The sequence below is a fragment of the Rhinatrema bivittatum genome, chromosome 8 (genome assembly GCF_901001135.1).
Source record: "Rhinatrema bivittatum chromosome 8, aRhiBiv1.1, whole genome shotgun sequence".
Taxonomy (NCBI): domain Eukaryota; kingdom Metazoa; phylum Chordata; class Amphibia; order Gymnophiona; family Rhinatrematidae; genus Rhinatrema; species Rhinatrema bivittatum.
Window position 1 is genome coordinate 211,289,376 of NC_042622.1, and position 25,803 is coordinate 211,315,178.

Sequence of the window (25,803 nt, forward strand, 5' to 3'; positions counted from 1 at the left end):
TCTCTTAACGCTGGGTCCAGAGGGTATAGAGCTTCCAACACCCTGCCCCCTTTAAATCTTGCTTCTGGGGCATCTCATTCCAGTTCAATCAACTCCTGGATGGTATCTATCACTGGAAAGTAGGAGACTGCTTTCCACAGGGAAATCAGAATGGTATTCATCTTTGGTTCCGTCAAAATCCGCTGAAACATGGCCAGCATTTCAATCATAACATGGTCTGATATGGTTCCAACCTGGTAGGGGTGGGGGGGATTTCCGTATCTTCGAAGGAATCTGGATCCCCCTCTTTGTCTGTGCCATTCGGGTCCCTGCCAGGGATACCACTGGTAAGGCGAGGCATAACTTGGGGTCTGCTGGTAGGAATGGGAGAGGGAGGGGTTACGGCTGAGGTTTCATCCAGACAGGGGCAAGTGAGTCAGCAGACTGTGCCTGTAGGAAGGCTTGTAACCCCTGGAAAAACTTCACCCAGGAATATGCAGCCGGGTCTCATGCCTAATTCAGGAGGCACTGGGGTGGGACCAGTTGAATTTCCCTCTCCCATGGATGACCCAGTCAAGGGGATACTGAGGTCCAATGTACTTCCAAGTTAAGGCAGTGACCAACCCGTCATCTGAATGGGAGAAGCCTGACTTAGCAAAGTCCAAGGTGGCCAACTCTCCTTGGGCTTCCTCACAGTGCCAACATACGGGCCGATACAGTAAAAACGCGGGAGAGCAGGCGAGTGCCCACTCTCCCAGCGTATTTTAATTTATTTTAATTAGGGCTGGTGGTAAAAAGAGGCGCTAGGGACACTAGCGCGTCCCTAGCGCCTCTTTTTTGACAGGAGCAGCGGCTGTCAGCAGGTTTGACAGCTGACACTCAATTTTGCCGGCGTCGTTCAAGAGTGCTGACAGCCACGGGTTCGGAAACCGGACGCTGGCAAAATTGAGCGTCTGGTTTTCGACCCACGGGCCTATTTCAAATTTTTTTTTCTATTTTTTTTTTTTTTTAAACTTTCGGGACCTCCGACTTAATATTGCCATGATATTAAGTGGGAGGGTGCACAGAAAAGCAGTTTTTACTGCTTTTCTGTGCACTTTCCCATGCCCGGAGAAATTAGCGCCTACCTTTGGGTAGGCGCTAATTTCCAAAAGTAAAATGTGCGGCTTGGCTGCACATTTTACTTTCTGTATCCCGCGGGAATACATAATAGGGCCATCAACATGCATTTGCATGTTTCGGGTGCTATTAGGTTCGGGGGGGGGGGGGGGGGGGGGCGGTTGGACGAGCATTTTGGACACGCTATTACCACTTACTGAATAAGGGGTAAAGCTAGCACGTCCAAAACGCACGTCCAATCGTGGGTTAACAGTGCGCTCCGGAGCGCACTGTACTGTATCGGTCCGATAAGTAGGAGTCCAGGTCAGATTGTGAGGCTCTAATATGGCAAGCATTGCAGAGAGCAAAGCGATTAGGTTTCTTGGTTGGCAGCGGTAGTTGTGCATTCTCTCGGATTGCGCTTAAAAATTCATGTATACAAATTTCGAGCAATATGGCACGGACACAAAAATATGCAAGATGGTGCTGCTGTGGCCTACCACACGGTGACCCGACCAAGTCTACAGCGGGGCCTAGCCCACTGGGGGGGGGGGGGCTGCTCAACCCGTTTGGAAGCTCAATTCCCCTCACCCGCAACGGAAGAGGGAATGACATTGGTAGTGTGCTGAGCATGAAGACTGATGTGAGTCCTACCGAAAATCCTTCTAATTGTCTCTGAATCGGGAGGTAAATCTTCCTTTTCTTTTAAAAAAACTAACAAAAAAAAAAAAACCCTTACCTTCGCACAGCGCTTACCGGCTGAGAACAGACTGTCTCCAGCTGTGGGAGGACAGGGCTTTGGCCATCACTGCCATGCTAGACTTCCTGCACCCACTGCTTTTCAGCTATCTATGCTCAATTTCCTTCAATTTAGAATGTAGAATTTCTCCTTCCAAAAAGTATAGCAAGCCCCAAAGGGAGAGGTATTTCCACCATCTGCTAGAGACAGAGAATACTGGAGAGCTGTGGTCACTGCAGGGATATATGCACTGTGACATCAGCTTTTCAACCTGACTCCGTCTCCATATGCTGCCAGGGGAGCAAAACCCATTGGTCCTGAGCCCATCTGGCTACATGCTAGGAAACTCGTAGTTTCACTACCTTATCAGCCAGAAGTAAAGAAACAGTGTTCATCAAATCCATCTCTGTTTTGAGAAAAATGATTTTAGAAGGGCCTTGTCTTCTTGTGCGCCAGGGGAACCCCAAAGTTGTCAGCAATGGATTGGAATTCCTGCAGGAGACATGCACATGAATCGGATTCCTTTGGCCCAATGAATAAAAAATCGTTGAGGAAATATATAATGTTGCTCAATTCTGCCCATTGTGATGTCACCCAGTAGAGGATAGAACTCAAGAGCTCAAAGTAGGTACATTACACTGAACACCCCATCAGCATGCATTTGTCAAAGCAGAACTGATCTCGAAACCGAAAACCCAAAGGGAAGTTGCTCAGGTGAACAGGAAGCAGTCAGAACGCTATCAGTCTTGGCCATTAAAGCACAAGCACTGCACTTCCTGAGCAAAGTGACGGCAGTGTCAAATGATGCGTATTACACTGTGCACTCTTCAGGGGGGATGGATGTCATAATGCCTACCGCTCCATGGCGAGACTGTATCTTGAATACTGTGTGCAATTCTGGTCACTGCATCTCAAGAATATATAGTTGCACTGGAGAAAGGGCAGAGAAGGACAACCAAAATGATAAGGGACATGGCTGCCCTTTGAGGAAAGGCTAAGGAAGTTAGGGCTGTTCAGTTTGGAGAAGAGACGACTGAGGGGGGATATGATAGAAGTCTTGAAAAAGCTAATGTAAATCGGTTATTTACTCTATCAGATAATAGAAAGACTAGGGGGCACTTCCATTAAGTTAGCAAGTAGCTCATTTAAAACAAATTGAAGAAAATTATTTTTTATTCAGCGCATAGTTAAGCTCTGGAATTCATTGCCAGAGGATATGGTTACAGCAGTTAATGTAACTGGATTTAAAAAAGGTTTGGATAAATTCCTAGAGGAAAAATCCATAAACTCCTATTAATTAATAAGCAAGGGTAGCTTGAGCTTTATTTAATGTTTGGGTACTTGCTAGGTACTTGTGACTTGGATTGGCCACTGTTGGAAACAGGAGACTGGACTTGATGAACCTTTGGTCTGACCTACTATGACATATCTTGTGTTCTTATGGAAGCGGATTGCTCACAGATGAACCTTGAGGGAAGGACAGATTCTGGATCAGGTGAAACTTGCAGGGATCTTTTTTTGGTGACCATTACCAAAGGTGATAGGAACATCTTGCGAAAAGGTGGATATGGAAGTGGACCTGTGAGCAAACTCTGTATCCAATTTCATTTGGACAAATTTTGCATGCCTTCACTGCCAATGAAAACACTGGAGGTAGTTGTCCCCTCCAGGTGACCCTTGAAGAGAATGGGGAATCCTTCATGGAAACCATGTGCAATATGCTGTACCTCTGTGTGCTTGGAGTAGCAGTCCAGTCAAGGGATCATAGCTAGCAGATCTATGGGTGACGGCGCTTTGCCAAACTGGTGATACATATCTTGACCTTCCATTACTCCCTCCTGTTGGTTTTTTGAAGCATTTGGTTACTGGGTGAGGGGCGTTACAAGATGCTTGAATTTGCAGACTTGGAAACTGCATACTGATCTGTTGTATCGCCAGCAAATGTCAGGAACCTGGGCTGCACTGATGGCCTGCCTGGTCAATGAGGACTTCCTAGGCATCCACGTGCACACTCCCACATCGCTTGCCGTGCGTGTCATTTGCTTTAGGCATAGATTAACATCTTTTCATGTCCTGGGGAATGCAAGATTTTCTTCCATCTTCTCCCAGAATCTCTCATCGTAATTCAGCCACACCCAACTGTTGTATTCCTCATAAGTCTTGAGGATGTTGTCTGCATAGCATAGAATCGGGCTGTACTGAGAAGGGTCATCCGGCCCAACGATGCTTATTCTTAGGAAGGCACAGGTCCAATTGATTATGGGATTCTTTTGTCTGCACTATGTGCCGCACCCTCCTCCTTCGCTTTCTTCCGTGTGCCCCTCTGACGCCTTCTTTCCATGCTTCAAAATATGTTAATGTATGATTGTTTTTTTTTATTCCTGTGAAGGGATCTAGGAACACTCTTCCAGAGCTGATATAAGGTCATAAATCCTGGGGGTCCTCTGGGTGCCTCACCAGCTTCAGTCGATGGAAGCTGAGGTCTATGGTCTGACCCTGAGTCTGAGTTAGATGCCTCCGAGGAGTACTACTTACACTCAGCCTGGCCCTACACTTGCACTTAACCTTATGTTTTTTGTTTGCCATCTGCTTGCGATCTGCACATGCCCAATCCCCAGCATCCCCTTGAGATTCATCCTCTATGACTTCATCGTTCTGGGCTCACATTGCTGGGTATTGAGACTGCTGAAGATGTCTGTAGATTGAAATGTGTTCTTGGGTTTCCTTGCGCAGCCTGATTGACCTGTGGGGCATCCGTCGCTGGTGGGTACACTGGAATCTCCTGGACCATTGGTGTGGTGTTGCCTCCTGTCACCCCCAGTAATGTGGCTGCACTGTGATGTGGAAACTCCTGCACTGGCAGCCCCTGACTGTGCGAGATGCTGGATCCAGGGATGAGAGCTAGCCAATAACCCCATGGTGGTGGGCATGGATATAGACCAATGTAGCTGCTAGATGGGAATCCCTAGTGCATTGCTTCACCTCAGAGACGGATGGCGGGGCCCCATCCAGAGGCTGAGTGAGGTGAACTGAGGACCCAAGCCACTCTTTGAAACCAATGTTACAGGATCGCAGTTCATGTATGCTGTGTGGCCAATGGCATGACTCTGCCCACCCATTCCTGACTGCATATGTGGGCCCCTAAGGTCTGCCTATGCACCCATCCGTGTTTGCACTGCTTTTATAACCCCCACAGTGTAGCAAGGGTCCTAGGTACCGACTTACACTCTGCCCGCCTTGTGGCTGTGTGCTTCTGTGGGAGCTCTGGTGGGCGTTTGAATAAACCACTGCCTCCATGGGAATGTCCTGCTGCCGGCCATCTGCTGCTTCGGTCATTGTGTGCCTTGAAGCTCCTGCAGATCGCTGTCTGAGGATCATAAAACTCTCGCTGCATGCTTTCTGCTTTGTTCACTTGGGCTACTTCTGTGTCAGCCCCTTGCCCCACACTGATGTGCTTGACACTGCCTCGGCTGCCCTGCAACTTGGCCTTTCTTTCCCGCCACGACTTAGCCCGTTTCCCCTTCACAGGGATTGCCATTGTGGTTTCATAGGTGGCTCCCCAAAAGAGATTATGCTCCTGAATTGGTGAGGCCATGTGTGCCAGTCGCCAAAATATGGTGGCTTCCACCGATGCTCCCTCCCTCCTTGTGGGTCTTGCTCTATTCACAGCAATTGGGGATAGAAATCACCTTACTGCTGGTAAACCAAATGCCTGCTTTCACTAACCCACTGCTGCAACAAGGGGAATATCCCCTGCAGCTTACCACCTGAATTTTGGCCCAGACCCAGCTTACCCCATACAATGCTCTCGTCCCAAGTGTGCCTCTTCCAACACAGCCTGACCATGTGTAGCACTTTAAGTGCTGACCTTCTGCCATGGGCCCAACCTGGTGTTCCAATAGTGATGATTTGATGCTCAAACTGCTCTGGTCTGTGAGAACCCCTTCTGACGCAGCCTGACCATGTGTAGCACTCCGAGCACTGCCCTTCAGTCATAGGCCTGACCCAAATGTGTTCAAGAAGCGCAGAACTGGAGCACTGAACCAATGGAAAACGTAAGCTGTTGAAACGCCTGCCTGTGCAATGCCTAAGGTCGCTGATGACCTGAGGTTCAACGAAAACTGGCCAGGAACCACGAGCAGGATCAAGGCTGACCGGGAAGGCTAAGGCTGGCTGGGAAAAAAAGAGGGTTACTGTGCCCCAAACCCGGCCCTTTAAGTAGGCCAGATTGTCATCTGGCTGCGCTTAATCCCCTCCTTGCCTGGACTGCATGCACTGAGAAGGGGAAGGGACAGCAGGAAGAGAGCTGCGCCAGAAAGCCCGATGCGCCGGCAGGAGCCCCAAGTGCTGGATTGGAGATGGGCCTCCACCTGCAGATGGACTGGTTACAGATGGGTTCTGGGCATGGGCCCACCTATTTTCTCTGATGTTCACTGTGGAAGAGTCAGAAGCAGGACCACAGGAAAAAAAACCCAACAAAACAGAAAAACAAGATCAGAAGTGAGATAAGCAATTAATTTTCAGAAAAAAAAGGCGTTTGTGAGGAGCTAACTAAACAAAGCAGATAAAGCTATGGAGCTGGACAGGTATTTAGGGAACTTAGAGAAGTTCTGGAGACTGGCAGATGTGGCTCCTATTCACAAAAGTGGTAGTAAGGAGGAGGCTGGGAACCACAGGCTGATTAGTCTAAACTCTATGGTAAGCAAATTAATAGAATTGTTAAAACAGACAGTGCAATTTCTGGAATCCAATGGATTATAAGATTTGAGGCACCATAGTTTTATCAGAGGTAGTCTTGTTAGACGAATCTGATCAATTTCTTTGACTAGAGGAGGAGAGAATTGGATCTGAGGAGTGTACTAGATATAGTATACTTGGATTTCAGTAAGACCTTTGACACAGTTCTGCTTAGGGGCCTTAGAAACTGAGCGCCTTTAGTGTGGGCCCTAAAGTATTTGACTGGGTTAGAAACTGATTGAGTGGGAGGTGATAAAGGGTGGTGTTAAATGGAGTTCACTCCAAGGAGAGTGACGTTACTAGCAATATGTTACAGGGATCGGTCCATGGACCGGTTCTGTTCAACATTTTCCTGAGCGACATTGAGGAAAGGTTATCAGGAAAGGTTTGTCTTTTGAATGATGCCAAAACTTACAATAGGTCAGTCAGTCAGGAAGGTGTAGAAGACATGAGGCAGGATCTAGCGAAGCTTGAGGAATTATCTAGGGTCTGGCATCTATGCTAAAACATACAGAGTTATGCATTAAGCTGCAAAAATTCAAGGGAGAGAAAGTCTAGGGGGTGAACTTTTTCTAAGCATGAAAAAAGTGGGATCTAGGGGTGATCATATCTGAAGATCTTAAGATGGCCAAACAGGTGGATATGGTGACTGTAAAATCCAGAAAGATGCTTGGCTGCATAGGTAAAGGAATAGTCAGTAGAAAAAAGGGAGCGTAAGTCCCTGCTGAGACCTCATTTTGAATATTGTGTATTATTCTGGAGACTGCATCTTTAAAAGGATGTAAACCAGTTGGAATCTGTCCAGAGGGTGACAACTAAATAATGTAAATAATTTAAAACGTTGTGATTCATCTTTTGGAACGACAGTATATAAAATGCCTAAATAAATAAATATTAAAATTATCAGTGGTCTTCATTCTAAAGCATATGAAGACACAGATATAAACATGTATACCCTAGAGAAAAGGCAAGATAAGGGAGACATTTAAATACCTCCAAAGTTTCCTTGCACATGAGACAGGCCTCTTTCAAAGGAAAGGAGTCCCTTGAATGCAGGGTCATGGGATGAGGATGAAAGGGGGGTTGTCTTAGGGAGTAATCTAAGGAAATATTTAGAGATGGTTGGTATAGCCTCCCTGTGGAGGTTGTTGAGACAAGGACAGTATCTAAATTAAAGAAAGCATGGGATAAATACAGAATATCCAAGGAAGTAGCAGGGATCATAAAGCTAAATAGTTGGAGTGGATGGGCTGACTAGAAAGGCCATATGGTCTTTTTCTGCCATATTTCTAGGTTCCTACATCAATGTAGGTACTTTGCCTTTCTAAAAACAGTTTGCAAAATGATACATGATTTAATTGATTTTAGTTATATAGATTACTTACACAGCAATACAGTGGATGTTGGCAGAACAAAGTCAACAGGCCCAATCCAGGCTGCTGAATTATCCTATTTGTGCTATTAAGGATACATCCCAGCTGCCAGTAACAATGTGATCCCTGCAAGACAACTCTCCTTTATCAGGTCGGTTTTTTTTTTGTTTTTTTTTAACTGTACTATATAATGCACTTATAACAAATTAAATGTACTTTTCTTGGGAGAAGGGTCTGAAGTATGCAGGGATTTTCAATTTTTTGTCCTTAACTCAGCATTATATTCACATCACAAGTAGACATTGCATTTCATTTCCTGATAAGATATCTGTTTGTGGGGCATTCTATTCCCATCCAATTAAGTACTCATAACCTGGGGGTGGTAGTTGATTCCTATTGTCCTTGCAGGCTCACATTTCCTCAGTAGTACAATCCACTCATTACAAGCTCTATCTTTTGTACTCACTGAAGCAGCTTCTTTAGACCTCTGATTTCCGGACAGTGATGCAATCTCTGGTTTTGTCCTCGTTGGATTATTATAATATCTAGCTGCTAGATTAGCCAAAATCCTATTTTCAGGCTTTGTAATGAATCCACAATTCGGCTGCTAGATTGACTGCTGGATCATCACTGCGTGAATACATTTCTCCCATCCTAGCTGATTTACATTGGCTACCTATTATTTGGAGATTGAAGGTTAAGGCTTTATCTTTGGTTTAGAAGGCCATACATGGGACTGCACTAGCATGCATTGCTGCATCATTTGCTTATCTTCTCATCTTTAGTTTGCGATCATCGATGCAACATCTGATAGAAATTCCTCCATTAACACCTGGCGACTTCTCGTAGCTGGATCTTTAGCATCACAGGGCCCATTCTATGGAATGAATTACCTGAGTCCATTAGATCAAAGAATGACTGGCTCTGCTTCTGTAAATTGCTGAAAATACTTCTTTAAGCAGGCATTCCCAGATAGATCATGACCCAGCCGGTTTGCTTCATGATCTCCATATTTGTGCTGTCTATTCTTCCTGATATGTTAAGTTCATGTACTGTGCGATGTTATTTTACTGTAATTGTACATTATTTTATTTGCTTTTAATGTACTGCTGTATTTTACCTTGCATGTAAGTTTGTTATTCCGCTGAGATCTGTGGATTAGCTGCATACAAATGTTTTAAATTAATATTAATATGGAATAGCATTGCAACAATAGCTCAGATATGAGCTGAATATCTAGGTTTGCTGTTCTGATCTACCACATATTAGCCTTGTGTACACACACTGATGAATTCATGTCACAGCTGTTATTTCTTATTCAGTTCATATTTCAGCACAATTCCATTCTGGCATGCCAATATATTATTAATATTGAATTTTGTCTGATTGTTTTTATTATAAACTGCTTGGAGATATATATACAGTATATATATTTATTTTTACAGGCATATTACATTAAATAATTTTTACAATTTCCCAGTGCTATACTGTAGGTAGAAAAGTGTCATATAGCAAGAAAAATGGGCTGATGTGAAAAGGATATAGTTTAATTTATATTTTTATCATAAATCAGATTTATGTAAACAAGTCTCCAATGAGAAATCCTTTGGTGCAGATTTGAAAAGCCCTAAGCGTGTAAATCCAGCTGGATTTACGCGCGCCAAGCCTATTTTGCATAGGCCTGGCGATGCGCGTATGTCCCGGGGCTTGAATAAAGGGGCGGGGTGTGGGCGGTCCGGCGCATGGCCAGAGGCCTCCGTAGGGCCTCTAGGCCTGTGCGTGCAACCTACGCCTGCCCGGAGGCAGGTGCAACTTGTATAACAAAGGTTGGGCCGGGGGGGGGGGGGGTTAGGTAGGCCTGTGAGGCGGGAGGAAACAGGGAAAGCCATCGGGGCTCCCCTAGGGCTCGGAGTGTGCAAGGTGCACAAGTGTGCATCCCCTTGCGTGCGCATGTTATAAAATCGGGCGTAGATTTGTGCACGCCGGGTTTCGCGCACAAATTTATGCCCGCGCGTAGGTACTAAAATCTGGCCCTTTATGTTCAAGACCGCAAAAATTTCCAATCGAGAGAGCAGAAAAATCTGATTGTATGGATCATGACAGAAATAGCCTTTCCAGGGTACAATCAAGTCCCTGTTTTGATATGACTGAACTTGTACTCAAATTTCTCAAACTGCAGAACTTCAATTCAAGCGCCACCCTTCCAGGTTCCATTTGGATTACCCCTGTTTTTCTATCCAGCTCTTACTTTCACAGTATGTCAAAACAACCCTGTTCAAAAGTCCATGAACGCTGAAAAGAGAACACATCCAAGACAATAGTCTCTGTACATGAACAACTGTCTGAAATACCTCGGTATGCTATGAAAGTCAAAGTTGCATTGAAGCACCACACTGCCCTCTGGTGTGCACCTTGCAGTCAGTCACTTGGCTTCCTGAATGTATAACTTTCATGCTCAAAATTAAATGCGACTTACTCAGTCATGTGGAAGCACTCTCTTTGGATGGGCCATAAGTTCCAAAGCCAAATTAGCATTCTATGTCAGCAGCAAGTCCCCAGTTTCCCAAGATAAGAAAAGCTTGTTGATGTCACTTCTCTAATGCTGTCAGCAATAGCAGTGGGGATAAGTTCACTCATGTCCTGCTTGGGTTTAAATCTTATGGTCCTGGTTAATAAATGTTAAGAGTACTCTAAAGTTCTCAACCTCTCAGTACAGATCTAACACACCAAATGCTACATTAAAAAATACATAAAGTTGAAGCAAGAACATAGCTTATGTTTAAGGATTAAGGAAAAAGATCAATTATGATTCAGAGTAGTAATGCTTTTTTTTTTTAATTTATACTTTATTGAATTTTAAATTTTCATAACATGCCAAAAACACAGATATCTATTTTTTAAAGTTATTAATTTTTTTATATATAAGATCAGCCTTGATTAGATGGTGGTCAGACCATGGCATTGTCTTGTTTAGTACTTATATTGTAGTAATTAGGATTTGTGAATATTAAATTAAGTGTGTTGCCAGCTTTGTGTGATGTGTTGAGTCCAACCTAAGTCTTCCATTGCATCTAGGAACAAATCACAAGCGGGAGATCTTGGTGAAATGTTTACATGTAGATTAAAGTCTCCTAAGATTATTATTGATTCTGGAGTATGGAATTCTTTTGTGAAGAGTTCAATAATGGGTGACCAATCTTTTTGGATTAAGCCAGGATGGCAGTATACCAATCCAATATTAATTTGTTTTGATTTTAAGATAGCTAATTCATAGGGAGGGTTGATTTTGATTTTCCTTAGTGTTAGTTTGATTTCTTTTTTGCAGATAATTAGAAGGCCTCCACTTTTTCTTTTTTGTTGAGGAATATGGAAAAGATCATATGATTTATTTATTTATTTAGATTTTCTTCTATACCGATAGCCGTTTGCACATCGTATCTGTTTACATATAACTAGGAACTTTTAGGCATAGCCCTTACATGGAGCAGTAACAACTATATGTGACGGGAAACAGTAAAATAACTATATGTTAAATAAGAGGGTACATGGAATAGTAACAACTATATGAGACGAGGATGTGATAACTGGTTTAAAAAGAACATTGTCCGTGTCTTTTAGCCAGGTTTCGATTATGTAAAAAGTTGTAGGTTGTTCATCTATGATATCCTTGTTAGCAACCATAAACGCTATGAACAGAAGCATAACATCCCTACTATGAATCGTGGAGGTAGATCCCTGCAGTTTTGGGGGTTTGTGAGCTACAGCGGTACAGGGAATTTAGTTAAAAATTGATGGCAAATGGATGGTAGCATCTTATCAGAAAATATTGGAGGAGAATTTGCATTGATCAGCAGGAAACTATGCATGGGGCACACGGACTTTCCAACATGACAATAAGGCCAAGTCGACCCTTCAGTGGCTGCAGTAGAAGTCATGGTTCTGGAGTGACCATCAGTCTCCTGACCTCAACATTGAGCCACTTTCGGGAGAACTCAAACATGCAATTCATGCTAGAGAACTAAAGAATTTCAGAATCTGTGCGCAATTTGCCGAGAGAAATGGTCAGCTTTAAAATATGAGAAAATAAAGGGCCTCTCAAAACTGTCACAAAGCACCGATGCAAAAAGTGGTAATACACAATATTAAGAACTAAGAGTATGCAACCTCTCATGTTTCCTAGGAGGTTTCGATACCTTTGTGCTGTTTCCAATTACTCAAACTTTATGCCTTGGGAATTTTGATGCCATTCTTTCTCCTGCCTCAGGCCTCATTGTACATTTTGCGGCCTTGCTCAATTCTTCTCTCTGAACTGCTCTGCTTCTAATTGCCAATGCCACTGTTGGTCCAACTAGGGATGTGCATTAATGCAACCATTCATGAGATTCGTTTCGATGTATTTTGAGCTAAGCGCATATCTAATGAATGGATGAAAAAAAAACCCCGAATGGTGTGCGTGTACGTGGGTGCCCATAGATGTAAGGGCACACCATTTGTTTTGTGTGCCTAGCATCCATTTGTTAGCTATGCACTTAGCAGCGAAACAAATCAAACGAATGGACGCACAAATGCACACACCTAGTTCCAACCCACTCTTGGTATCTTAGGTGCTTCATCCTCTGCTCTGGCTGTCTTTGCTGTTCTTTCCAAATCCCCTTCCCCTAAGGCAGCGCATCTCAACCCAGTCTTGGGGCACATCTAACCAGTCAGGATTTCAGGATATCCACAATGAATATGCATGAGGTAGATTTGCATACAATGGAAGCAGTGCATGCAAATGTCTCATGTATATTCACTGTGGACATCCTGAAAATCTGTCCAGTTAGGTGTGCCTCGAGGACTGGGTTGAGAAGCACTGCCCTATGAACTTGATGACTCTTGGTCTTACTACTTATTCTCAGGTAATGGAGGCAGTATTTACAAAAACTGATTCAGAAAAATCATATCCTGGATTGCCTGAATCACAGGATATTAAACAGCTAGAGGCTAGAGAGCATTTAGTGCCTATAGTAGTAGCATATTAGTTTCCAAGGAGGCTGAGAATCAGATTATTCACAGGAAAGAGTAAAACCCAATCTCAAGCATGAACAGCCAGATTTTTCACCTAATTATGCCACTCAGAAAGGACATCAAGCCTCCTGCAGTGATTTCCTCTGGCTTCTCCCCTCCTAGGGCTTTTGTACCAATTTAGCTGATGCCCTTTTTCCCTCATTTGGAGCCTTAGGGTGTTGCCAATCTGGGTGGCTGCTTTGCCACTATCATAATTTGTTTTATGCTCTTCCACCAGCTGAATTCACAGCGTGTTGCTGTAACCCTGTATCACTGCCTTGGGAGGTTTCCTGCAACTTTTGAAGCTTTGCTGCTCTTTCATGGTGTCCTGAGCGCTTCGTACCACACCTGGTGCTGCTTTGTTCCTCTTGTGCAGCCTTGCAAGGGGGTTTCATGCCACCTTTGATGCTCTTCACCCCAATTTTCAAGCCTTGAGGTCTTCTGGTCACTCTTGCTGCTGCTTTGCTCCTTTGACATTGCCTTGGAGAAATCCTGCCACTGCTGGTAACATTTTGCCACATTTCAGGTCCCTATCAGCAAGGAACCAAACGCATGATGCATTTACGTGCCTTCACTCTGTTGTCTACCCACCAATTTCATTAGAAATTACTAGAAAACCCCAGTTTTAGAGTCCAAAATAGGCTGCATTGCTGCTCCCATTGAGTACAATGGGAAATTAATTATTGAATAAAATGAATACAATTTGTTTCATTTGAAAACAAACCAAATGATTGCAACCTAGGAAATGAACAAACCAAAACTATTTTTTTTTTTTTTTTGCATCTGCATATGCCTAAATCTCCCAGTATCCGAGGAAGCTGTAAGAATAACAACTTGCAGTGCCATTAGCCAGACAGCTAATACTGGTCAGAAAGCTATTGCTAGTACATTGTACCAGACTGGCTTTTCAGACAGAGCACTAGTTCTGAAGTTGCTAGAATTCTCTAGTCTCAGCTGGGAGAACAGAGACAAGACTTGTGCTGAGGCCCTACTCAGCTCATGTGCAAAGCCTTTTTCCTGACCTTCTCAAGCACTCAATAAAAATAGAGGAAAATGTTTAGTTAGCTTTTGCTATTTAATCCTGGTTGTTTTACCTGTTTCTTTTTGCTAATTAAATATTTTCCCATTGGTGAGAGAGGTAACCGTGGTGGGGCCGCTTGGCAATAGTGATCATATGATCAAATTTGAATTAATGACTGGAAGGGTGACAGTAAGCAAATCCATGGCGCTCGTGCTAAACTTTCAAAAGGGAAACTTTGAGAAAATGAGAAAAATAGTTAGAAAAAAACTGAAAGGAGCAGCTACAAAGTTAAAAAGTGTGCAAGAGGCGTGGTCATTGTTAAAATATACCATCCTAGAAGCACAGTCCAGATGTATTCCACACATTAAGAATGGTGGAAAGAAGGCAAAACGATTACTAGCATAGTTAAAAGGTGAGGAGAAAGAAGATATTTTAGCCAAAATATCTTCATTCAAAAATTGGAAGGATCCAACAGAAGAAAATAGGATACCGTATAAACATTGGCAAGTTAAATGTAAGACATTGATAAGACAGGCTAAGAGAGAATTTGAAAAGAAGTTGGCTGTAGAGGCAAAAACTCACAGTAAAAACTTTTTTAAATATATCCGAAGCAGAAAGCCTGTGAGGGAGTCAGTTGGACCGCTAGATCGAGGGCTTAAAGGGGCACTTAGAGAAGATAAGGCCATTGCGGAAAGATTAAATGATTTCTTTGCTTTGGTGTTTACTGAAGAGGATGTTGGGAAGGTACCCATACCAGAGAAGGTTTTCATGGGTAATGATTCAGATGGACTGAACCAAATCACGGTGAACCTAGAAGATGTGGTAGGCCTGATTGATAAACTGAAGAGTAGTAAATCACCTGGACCGGATGGTATATACTCCAGGGTTCTGAAGGAACTAAAAAATGAAATTTCAGTCCTATTAGTAAAAATTTGTAACTTCTCATTAAAATCATCCATTGTACCTGAAGACTGGAGGATAGCAAATGTAACGCCAATATTTAAAAAGGGCTCCAGGGGCAATCCGGAAAACTATAGACCAGTTAGCCTGACTTCAGTGCCAGGAAAAATAGTGGAAAGTGTTCTAAACATCAAAATCACAGAACATATAGAAAGACATGGATTAATGGAACAAAGTCAGCATGGCTTTACCTAAGGCAAGTCTTGCCTCACAAACCTGCTTCACTTTTTTGAAGGAGTTAATAAACATGTAGATAAAGGTGAACCGGTAGATGTAGTGTATTTGGATTTTCAGAAGGCGTTTGACAAAGTTCCTCATGAGAGGCTTCTAGGAAAAGTAAAAAGTCATGGGATAGGTGGCGATGTCCATTCATGGATTACAAACTGGCTAAAAGACAGGAAACAGAGAGTAGGATTAAATGGACAATTTTCTCAGTGGGAGTGGGCAGTGGAGTGCCTCAGGGATCTGTATTGGGACCCATACTTTTCAATATATTTATAAATGATCTGGAAAGAAATAAGACGAGTGAGGTAATCAAATTTGCAGATGATACAAAATTGTTCAGAGTAGTTAAATCACAAGCAGATTGTGATAAATTGCAGGAAGACCTTGTGAGACTGGAAAATTGGGCATCCAAATGGCAGATGAAATTTAATGTGCATAAGTGCAAGGTGATGCATATAGGGAAAAATAACCCATGCTATAGTTACACAATGTTAGGTTCCATATTAGGAGCTACCACCCAAGAAAGATCTAGGCGTCATAGTGGATAACATATTAAAATAATCAGTTCAGTGTGCTGTAGCAGTCAAAAAAGCAAACAGAATGCTGGAAATTATTAGAAAGGGAATGCTGAATAAAACGGAAAAATGTCATAATGCCTCTGTATTGCTCCATGGTGAGACCGCACCTTGAATACTGTGTACAATTTTGGTCGCCGCATCTCAAAAAAAAAAAAAAAAAAAAGCACTTAAGAACTTGCCATACTGGGTCAGACCAAGGGTCCATCAAGCCCAGCATCCTGTTTCCAACAGTGGCCAATACAGGCCATAAGAATCTGGCAAGTACCCAAAAACTAAGTCTATTCCATGTTACCGTTGCTAGTAATAGCAGTGGCTATTTTCTAAGTCAACTAGCAGTTAATGGACTTCTCCCTCCAAAAACTCATGCAATCCTTTTTTTAAACCCAGCTATACTAACTGCACTAACCACATCCTCTGGCAACAAATTCCAGAGTTTAATTGTGTGTTGAGTGAAAAAAAATTGTGCGTTGTGATGGAGAAGGTACAGAGAAGGGCAACCAAAATGATAAAGAGAATGGAACAGCCCCGCTATGAGGAAAGACTAAAGAGGTTAGGACTTTTCAGCTTGGAGACGAGATGGCTGAGGGGGGATATGATAGAGGTGTTTAAAATAATGAGAGGTCTAGAACGGGTAAGTCTGAATCGGTTATTTACTCTTTCGGATAATAGACAGACTAGGGGGCACTCCATGAAGTTAGCATGGGGCACATTTAAAAACTAATCAGAGAAAGTTCTTTTTCACTCAACGTACAATTAAACTCTGGAATTTGTTGCCAGAGGATGTGGTTAGTGCAGTTAGTGTAGCTGTGTTTAAAAAAGAATTGGATAAGTTCTTGGAGGAGAAGTCCATTACCTATTAATTAAGTTGACTTGGAAAATAGCCACTGCTATTACTAGCAACAGTAACATGCAACATACTTAGTTTTTGGGTACTTGCCAGGTTCTTATGGTCTGGATTGGCCACTGTTGGAAACCGGATGCTGGGCTTGATGGATCCTTGCTCTGACCCAGTATAGCATGTTCTTATGTTCACTGTTCCTTCTTTTTTGTTAATAAACTCATTAGTTTGTTAGCTCTGTCTGGGACTGATTAATGATCCCAATATTTTGTCTGTGGGTGCATTTCTAGGAACTGTGTGACCCTAGAGGTACATGGGGCCTCAGCATCCTTAGGAACCACTAGGGGATAAGCTTGCAAGCAGGGAAGCAAGCCCAGAAGCAAGTGGGAACTCGGTTGACAGGTGGACGTTTGCCAGTGTAGGGGCACATGTGCAGGTTCAGGCAAGCCTGGGTCGTGCTTGGCAAGACCCTCTAGGTGGCAACAGGATTAACTCTAAGAGTGGGCGGTAAAAGGTAGCCCTGAGGTGTTACATGACACTGGGTACGGCAATACCATAGGACAGAATTAAAGAAAAGCAACTGTAAGACTCTGGATCCTCCCACCAAGCATGCAGCAGAAGGAATGCAGAAAATAGCCAATTTAACATATACCTTTGCTTCCTCTGCCATCTTCTTCTCCTCATCAACCTCTTCGGCTTTGGCAACAGAATCGTCAGACTGTGGTTTTTTCTTCTTTTGCTTGGGGGCCATGAAGCCCTGCAGAAATTTCTTAACCACACTTGCCTGTAGTGAGATCACAAACTCTCCAAAATCCTTCAAATTTTCCAAGGTGCGCACCTGTAGAAAGAAACCACAAAAACATCCTAGAAAGTAACAGCATGTCCCTACTCAACATAATAAAGCACTATTTTTCTGGCATAAAGTCCACTGCCAGAGCACCCACTGTGATAGCCGCACCTCACCAACATGCGCTACCAAATAGAGCAAGAACGACCTGCATCCATCATAGAGAAAAACACTTGGCGAGAGAGTAGTATTCTTAAGCAAATCTTCAACCTTAAACTCCAGCAAGGAATGGAGAAATTACTTACCTGATAATTTCGTTTTCCTTATGTGGACAGATGGACTCAGGAGCAATGGGTTATATGCTCCCCTGCTAGCAGATGGAGACGGAATCAGGTTTCAAAGCTGACAACACCTTAGATATACCCCTGCAGTGACCTCAGCCCTCCAGTATTCTCTACAAAAGCCATTGTGGACACTATTGAAAAACTTGATTAAAAACGGACAACCGTAAATGTACTCAACCAAACATAAGTGCTGAATACCAGCAAGATTATAGATACCCTGATCTAGGGATTGGGTGACAGCTTACCCGTAACCTCTTGGAATCAAGATTCACCTCAAGGGCAATACCCTAGCACCGTACTTGGGCAGCCATAGGTGGGACGCTGAGTTCATCTGTCTATACTAAGGAACATGAAATTAGAAGGTAATTTCTCCATTTCCTAGCATGTAGCCAGATGGACTCAGGAACAATGGGAGGTAAAAAAAAAAAAAAAGCTACTCCCAAATGGGCTGGGAGGCTGTCCCCGGTCTGGTTAGCACGGCCCTTGCAAAGGCTGTGACCTCTCAGGCCCAAACATCCAGGCGATAGAACCTGGAGAAAGTGTGCAAGGAGGACCACATTGCCACTCGGCAGATGTCAATGGGAGACAGTAGCTTAGCCCCCGCCCAGGATATTGCCTGGGTCCTAGTGGAATGAGCATTAACTTGAAAGGGTAATGGCTTCCCTGCCTCTACATAAGCTCCGTGATCACCTCCTTGATCCAGCGAACTGACAGGCCGATACAGTAAAAGTTGCATGGCACGCGCACAGGCCACTCTCCTGTGTGCGCGATTTAATACTCAAAGAGGTGCTAGGGACACTAGTGCGTCCCTAGCACCTCTTTTTTGCCAGGAGCGGCGACAGTCAGCGAGTTTGACAGCCGATGCTCAATTTTGCCGGCGTCTGTTCTCAAACCTGCTGACAGCTACAGGTTCTGAAACCGGCAAAAGTGAGCGTCTGGTTTTCAACCCGCGAGCTGATTTTCAATTTTTATTTTCAATTTTTTTTTTTTTTACTACTACTTTTGGGACCTCCAACCTAATATCGCCATGATATTAAGTCGGAGGGTGTACAGAAAAGCATTTTTTACTGTTTTTCTGTGCACTTTCCCGGTGCCGACAGAAATTAATGCCTACCTTTGGGTATGTGCTAATTTCTGAAAGTAAAATGTGCGGCTTGGCTGCACATTTTACTTACAGAATCGCGCGGGAATAACTAATAGGGCCATCAACATGCATTTGCATGTTGCAGGCGCTATTAGTTTCGGGGGGGGGGGGGGGGGGGGGGGGGGGGGGGGGGTTCGCCAGACGTTTTTCACACGCTATTACCCATTACTGAATAAGGGGTAAAGCTCTCATTTGAATACTAAATCGCGTGCACAGGAGAATGGCCTGACAGGTATCGGCCTGTCAGTAAAACGCGCGTCCAAACGCGGGTTTACAGTACTGTATCGGCCTGTAAGGTAGCCTGTGAAGCTGCCTCGCCTTCTTTCCTTCTCTTGTGAAGAACAAACAGGCGGTCCCCGTCTTGCACACCGGTTCCGAGATTTCCAGATACAGCACTAAAAGCTTACAGAGGTTTAAATTGCAGAGATGGCGGTTAGTCTTCCGTGTCCTTGAGTCCATCTAGGGACAGTAAGGAAATGGACTGATTCAAGTGAATCTTCGAGACTACCTTAGGCAAGAAGGAATGAACGGTACAAAGCTGTAGCACTCCTAGAGTTATCTGGAGGAATGGTTCCCAACACAACAATGTCTGTAGTTCAGAGATGCCACGAGCTGAGCGTATCGCCACCAAGAACACAGTCTTCAGTGTTAACAGGATAGACTGTGCAGCAGCTGAAAGGAAGGCCCTGCTAAAAAAAAAAATCCAACACTAGATTAAGATTCCATAGGGGAACTGGCCACTGTAATGGTGATCGAATGTGCTTAACCCCTTTTAGAAAACGGGCCAAGTCCAGATGGGCCGACAGGCGGATTCCGTTCACCTCTCCTCAAACAGGAGAGAGATGCTACCTGGACCTTCAAGGAGTTAAGCGACAACCCTTTATTCAGGCCGTCCTGTAAAAAATTCCAGAACCATAGGGAATTTTGGTCATCTGAGGGTCAGCCCCAAATTCCTTGCACCAGGCCTCAAATATTCTCTAGATCCACACATACGCTAAGGACGTTGAGAACTTCCATGCACGGAGCAAGGTGGAATTTACTGCCGCCGAATATCCATGCTTCATCAGGTGCACCCTCTCAAGGGCCAAACTGTAAGACAAAACAGTCTTGGGTCTTCGTGAAAGATCGGGCCTTTTTGGAGCAGGTCCGTGTGAAGGAAGGCATGGAGGGGGATTGTCCTCCACCAGAAGCCTCCGCATGTCTGCATACCACAGGCATCTGGGCCAATCTGGAGCCACTAGAAGGACTAGTCCCCTGTGGTGCTCGATCCTGCGAATGACCTTGCCCAGCAGGGGGCCACGGAGGGAAGGTGTACAGTAGGTCCTCCTCTGGCCAGGCCTGAATAAAGCCATCGATCTCCAGAGATTGCTGATCTCTTCTGCGACTGAAGAATCAGGCGACCTTCGCATTGTGAGATGAGGCCAGCAGGTCGATGGATGGGAGGCTCCAATCTACCAGCAGCTGAAAGGCTCTGGTCAATAATGTCCTTTCTCCTGGATCCAAACTTTCTCTGCTTAGAAAGTATCCTCTGACGTTAACTTTTCCTGCAATGTGGGAGGCAGAGAACATCTGTAGGTTCAATTCTGCCCATTCCATAAGGGGGTCTATCTCCAGGTACACTTGCTGGCTCTTGGTTCCTCCTGGTGGCTGATGAAGGCTACCACTGTTATGTTGCTCGACATCACAGATTGTCTGACCCTGAAGCCTGTGGCTGAACCGTAGACACGCTAATATGACTGCCTGGGCTTCCAGGCAATTTATGTTCCAGCACACCTCTTCCTTGGTCCAACAACCCTGGGTCGCCAGTTCCTGACAGCTAACTCCCCACCCACAGAGGCTCGTGTCCATCGTGAGAACCAGCCATTCAGGAGGGGACAGGCTTATATCCTTGCTCAGATGGGCTTCCTGCAGCCACCACTGAAGCAGATAACATACTTCCATCCACAGGTGTAGGCGAATTGTATAGTTCTAGGACAGCGGAGTCCAACATGACAGCAGGGTGAATTGGAGTGGACGCATGTGTGCCCTCGCCCAGGGTACTACCTCCAGGGTAGATGCCATCAGACCAAGGTCCTTAAGATAGCTCCACACCCTGGGGCGTATGGCATTTGTCAACCGGCACACTTGACACATGTTCCTTATCCTCAAGGGTGGAAGGAAGACCTTGTCCTGTATGGTGTTGAAATGGACCCCCAGATACGCTAAGAACTGGGAGGGCTTGAGACTGCTCTTACCCATATTCATAGCCCAACCAAGCTCCTGAAGAAGGGACATCACCCTGCGGGTCATCTGGAGGCTCCCCTCTAACGACTTCGCCCAGATCAGTCAGTCATCCAAGTATGGGTGCTCCAGGATTTCTTCTTTCCTCAGTGTCGCTGCTACAACCACCATAATTTTGGAAAATATTCTGGGGGCGGTGGTCAGGCCAAGGGGCAGCGCCCGGAACTGATAATGGCGGCCTAGCACCGCAAAGCACAGGAATTACTTGTAGATGACGGCTGATGCTCTTGAGGTCTAGGATGGGGCGAAAGGAACCCTCCTTCCTGGGTACGATGAAATATATGGAATAGTGTCCTGTATTTTCCTAGGGCATAGGTACTAGAATTTTAGCTCTCAAATTGAAGAGCCTTGTTAAGGTAGATTCCACTACCAGCTTCTTGTGCTGGAAGTAGCATGGAGATATCATGAATATGTCCAGAGGGAAGCTGCAAAACTCCAGCGCGTATCCTTCTCATATGATATCCAGTACCCATTTGTCTGTTGTGATCTTGATCCACTGCTGGTAGAAGAGGGATAGTCGACGCCCTACCACCTCATCCCGTGGATGAGCCAGCAAAACTCCATTGGGGAGTTTAGGCTGAACCAGCCCCTCTCTTCGGTTGTTGACTACGAAAGGATTGAGACCTTACCGAGGACAGAGATGTCTGAAATAATGAGTTCCTGTAGGGCCAAAAGCACTGGGAGCCCCTGGATCGACCCCTCATAAGCAAGGAGCGCTGTGACCTCCTTCTCCTATCTTCCGATAGCCGAGGCACTGGAGATTCACCCCACTTACTGGCCAGCTTTTCGAGTTTGCTACCAAATAGGAGGGGTCCCTTAAAGGGCATCTTTGTGAGGTTTACCATAGAGGTGGTGTTCACTGACCAATTCCGCAGCCATAGCTGTCTTCTGGCCACCACCACTGAGGCCACTCCTTTGGCTGAGGTACATACTAGGTCAAAGCCGAGTCTGCTAAAAAGGCAGCGGCAGACACAGCCTTCCTTGAAGGCGCTCCAGCATTAGCTGCCTCTCTCTCTCTCTCGAGAAAAGCAGAGGCACGAGTGTGCCACCAGGGCACAACAGGAAGCAATCTGCAGTGACATTGCTGTCGCGTCAAATGCTTGTTTAAGGATGGACTCCAGCTGCCTTTCATGTGCATCCTTTAAGGCTGCTCCTCTCTCCACTGGGATAGTTGTTCACTTCGAAACGGCGCAGACCAGGGCATCCACTTTGGGGAAATGCAGGTGTTCTCTGGCCGCTGGATCCAGTGGGTACAAAGCTGCCAATGCCTGACCTCCTTTAAAGTGCCCAGGGCGCCCCATTCCAGGTCAATCAACTCCTGGATGGCTTCCAGCATCAGAAAATAGCAAGAGGCTTTCCAAAGAGACACCAGGATGGAGTTCTTCTTTGGTTCCGTCATAGAGTCCGTCCCAGAGTCTTCAAGGTATGGGAAACCAGGGCCAGCAATTCATCTCTATGGAAAAACCGCAACATAGTCCGATATGGCTCAAAGCCTGGAGGGATTTCCCCATCCTCCAATGAGTCTGCATCCCCTTTGTCGTCCGTGGTGTCTGGGTCCCTATCAGGGATAGCCTTGGTGAGACGAGGCATGTCTAAAGGTATGCTGAGAGGGCTGAGAGAGCAAGGCCTTACCGGCTGGGGTTTGGTCCGGACAGTGGCAGAAGAGACAGACTGCGCCTGTACGAAGACTTGAAGTTCTTGGAAAAGTTCCATCCAATTAAAGGCCGCTGGGCCCATCCCCAACCCTAGAGGAACTGGGTTAGGTGCAGCTGAATTGCCCTCTCCCAAGGTAGACCCAGCCCCAGGATTACTCAGATCCGGGGTGCTACCAGATAAGATTGTGGCAGACCCATCTTCTGAATGGGAGGAGCCTGGCTTGGAAAAGTTCTGGGAGTCCAAATCTCCCTGAGCCTCCTGACAGTGCTGTCACAGAAAGGACTTCAGATTCAACTGTGCAGCCCTAATATGGCAGGCAGCACAAAGTGTTGCTTGTGCTTCTTTGCTGCTGGAGCCACAATCAACGGTAACTTGTGCGTTCAGCTGGCCAACGCCTGAAACAGAGTGCGACAGATTTGGTTCTGGCACACATAATTAGAAGCGCACGTAGGCGCGAACATATGTGCACGCTTAAGCGCATGTGTGCACATATGTGCATGTATATGCGTGACGTTAGGTGCACAGCGCGAGCGTGGGGTTGGCACGCACCATGCGTACCGATGGGCTATGGAGATGCACAACCCATGCGCAAGATGGTGCCGCCGCGGCCTGCCACGTGGAGTACCCACCGAGCCTGAAGCGGGGACTAGCCCACTGGAGGGCCACTCAACTTGCTTGGAAGCCCCCTTCCCTACTCCAACGGGATCGGGAATGTCATTGGTACGGTGCACCAAGCAAGACAACCAGAGGAAGATTTACCGAAGCCCCTCCACGTCTCTGAATCAACTGGAATCCTTCTCTCTTTACTTACCTGGGCTCAGTGCTTACTGGCTGAGTACAGAGACGGACTCTGGCTGTGAGGGGAGAGGGCTTTGGCTGTCACTGCCATGCTCAGCTTAATGCACCCGCTGCCTTTCTGCTGCTTCAGCAGCAAAATCCACGCTGGGAACCGACTAATAGACCAAGGCTCACCTCAGAGATCTTGGAAATCACCTCAGGAATTCTTGACTGGGGGAAGGACCTTTAGGTTATCACTGCTGGAGAATGGGGCTCAATCAGTCTCCAATTTAAAGGTAAATTTTCCTATTCCAAGTACTGCAATCCCACTATATCATCAATGCTGGTGTAGGGAAAGCACGTCTACATCTATTAGGACAGTGGTTCTCAACCTTTTTCCCATCATGACACACCTGACAGGCCACGATCACGTGTGACACACTGCTCATTACAACTCACGGCGGAAATAAAAAGTGAAGGTTCGGTAATTATTTTTATTGTTTAAAATGACACAAGGAAAAGATACGTATTCTGTCTGAACAGAAATTGCACAAATAGTAAAAACAGCACCAATTTCCAGCACTTAAACAGTAACCACCTTACCTAAGAAAAGGCAACACTGAAAGTATTACATCAGGCCTTAAGACACCAATACATCTCCTATTAGGAAAACGGACCAAGTCAGGCTGCTATAGAGCTCTACACAGAAACTACACGCCAGCAGAAAACCTCACCTGAATCACATGTGCTGACCCTCACCTAACAAAGAACAAAGAGACCAAAACGCATAACTAGAAGCATGCAGAAAAAACTGAATTGGAAACTGCAACAAGCCAGAGTTTTTGTATGCAGTGTAAAAGGAAAAAAGAAACATCACCCATCCTTTTAAAATAAATCAAGAAATATAAAATCAGTAGTAGTAAAACCATACTAACAAAAAACAGATTATTTCAAAACAGCTGATGAGTGGAATATCCAATAATTAAAAACTCAAAAAATTTCTAGATACCAATAAAATATTTCAAAATAGCAGACAAAGACCCAATAATGAAAAATAAGGATACAAAAATGTTTTTCCTCTGCATTCCTGGGAACGCTTGATATCCAGGTCTCCTGAGATTGTTTTGAATTAGCAGGAGGAGGGATTGTTTGCTTGGAACTTTCTCCTCTCTCTCAGTCACATACCAGCGCTCTCTCTCACACTGGCTCTCAATTACACACCTATACACACATGCTCTCAGTCACTCATATACACATGCTTTTTCTCTCATTTATATAGGCTCTTAATTACACATTTACACACATGCTGTCTATCTTTTCACGCTTACACACACAGGCTTTCAATCACATCTACATGCTATCTTTTTCTCTCACATACAGACTCATTCACATGCTTACAAACATGCTCTCTCTCTTTCTCTCATTTACACACAGGCTCTCAATCACATACTCCCTCACCTAAACCAGCACTCAATCACACACAGACACATGCTCTCTCTCTTACTTAAACACACAGGCTCTTAATCATACATACACATGATCTCTCTCACACACAAAGGATCTCAATCATACATACATACTCTTTCACACAAACAGGTTTTCAATCTCAAACTTACACATACAGGTTCCCAATCGTAAACTTGCATTCATGCTCTCTCTCTCTCACAGGCAGGCTCTCAATCACAGACATACGCTCTTTCACATATATAGGCTCTCAATAATGCACATACCTGCTCTCTCACTCACACACACAGAGGATCTCAAACACTCATGCTTGCTCATTCACTCTCTCTTCCTCCCTCCCCGGAACTAGCGGCAGCAGCAGCTTACTCCCAACCCTAACCTCCTTCATTTTCAGCCCTCGCAGAGCAAGGAGTCCCATCGGCCACGGGGGTTGACGTTCTTCATTTTTCTCTGAGCCGTGCTGCTCATTCCTCAGGCCGCGCCTCTCTTCTGTTCTTCGGGCCGACGCTGACCACATTAGCATGGTCTCTTCTTCCCACGCATGTACCCGCTGCTCACCATTTCCTCTTCCAGGCCACGGGAAGAAGATACCATGCCGGTACTACTAACTCCAGCTGTTCTGCCGTGTTCCGCCCGGGCTGAAGCATTTTAAAGCCCGGGCGGAGGAGGACCGTGGAGTAGCTGGGTCAGCGGGGGACCAGGAAGTGTGGCAACACACCTGTCACTGCAGGGATATATAGTGATGTCAGCTCTGAAA

The 25,803-nt window shown here is 45.0% G+C and overlaps 1 protein-coding gene across 1 annotated transcript in view; it reads right to left on the minus strand.

The window, feature by feature from the left end:
• BAZ1B (bromodomain adjacent to zinc finger domain 1B) overlaps positions 1–25,803 on the minus strand; it is a 328,954-nt gene that overhangs the window by 105,607 nt on the left and 197,544 nt on the right. The window contains exon 13 of the mRNA XM_029612999.1: positions 17,247–17,432. Coding sequence (XP_029468859.1) covers positions 17,247–17,432 — 186 coding nt within the window. The remainder of the gene's footprint in view (positions 1–17,246; positions 17,433–25,803) is intronic.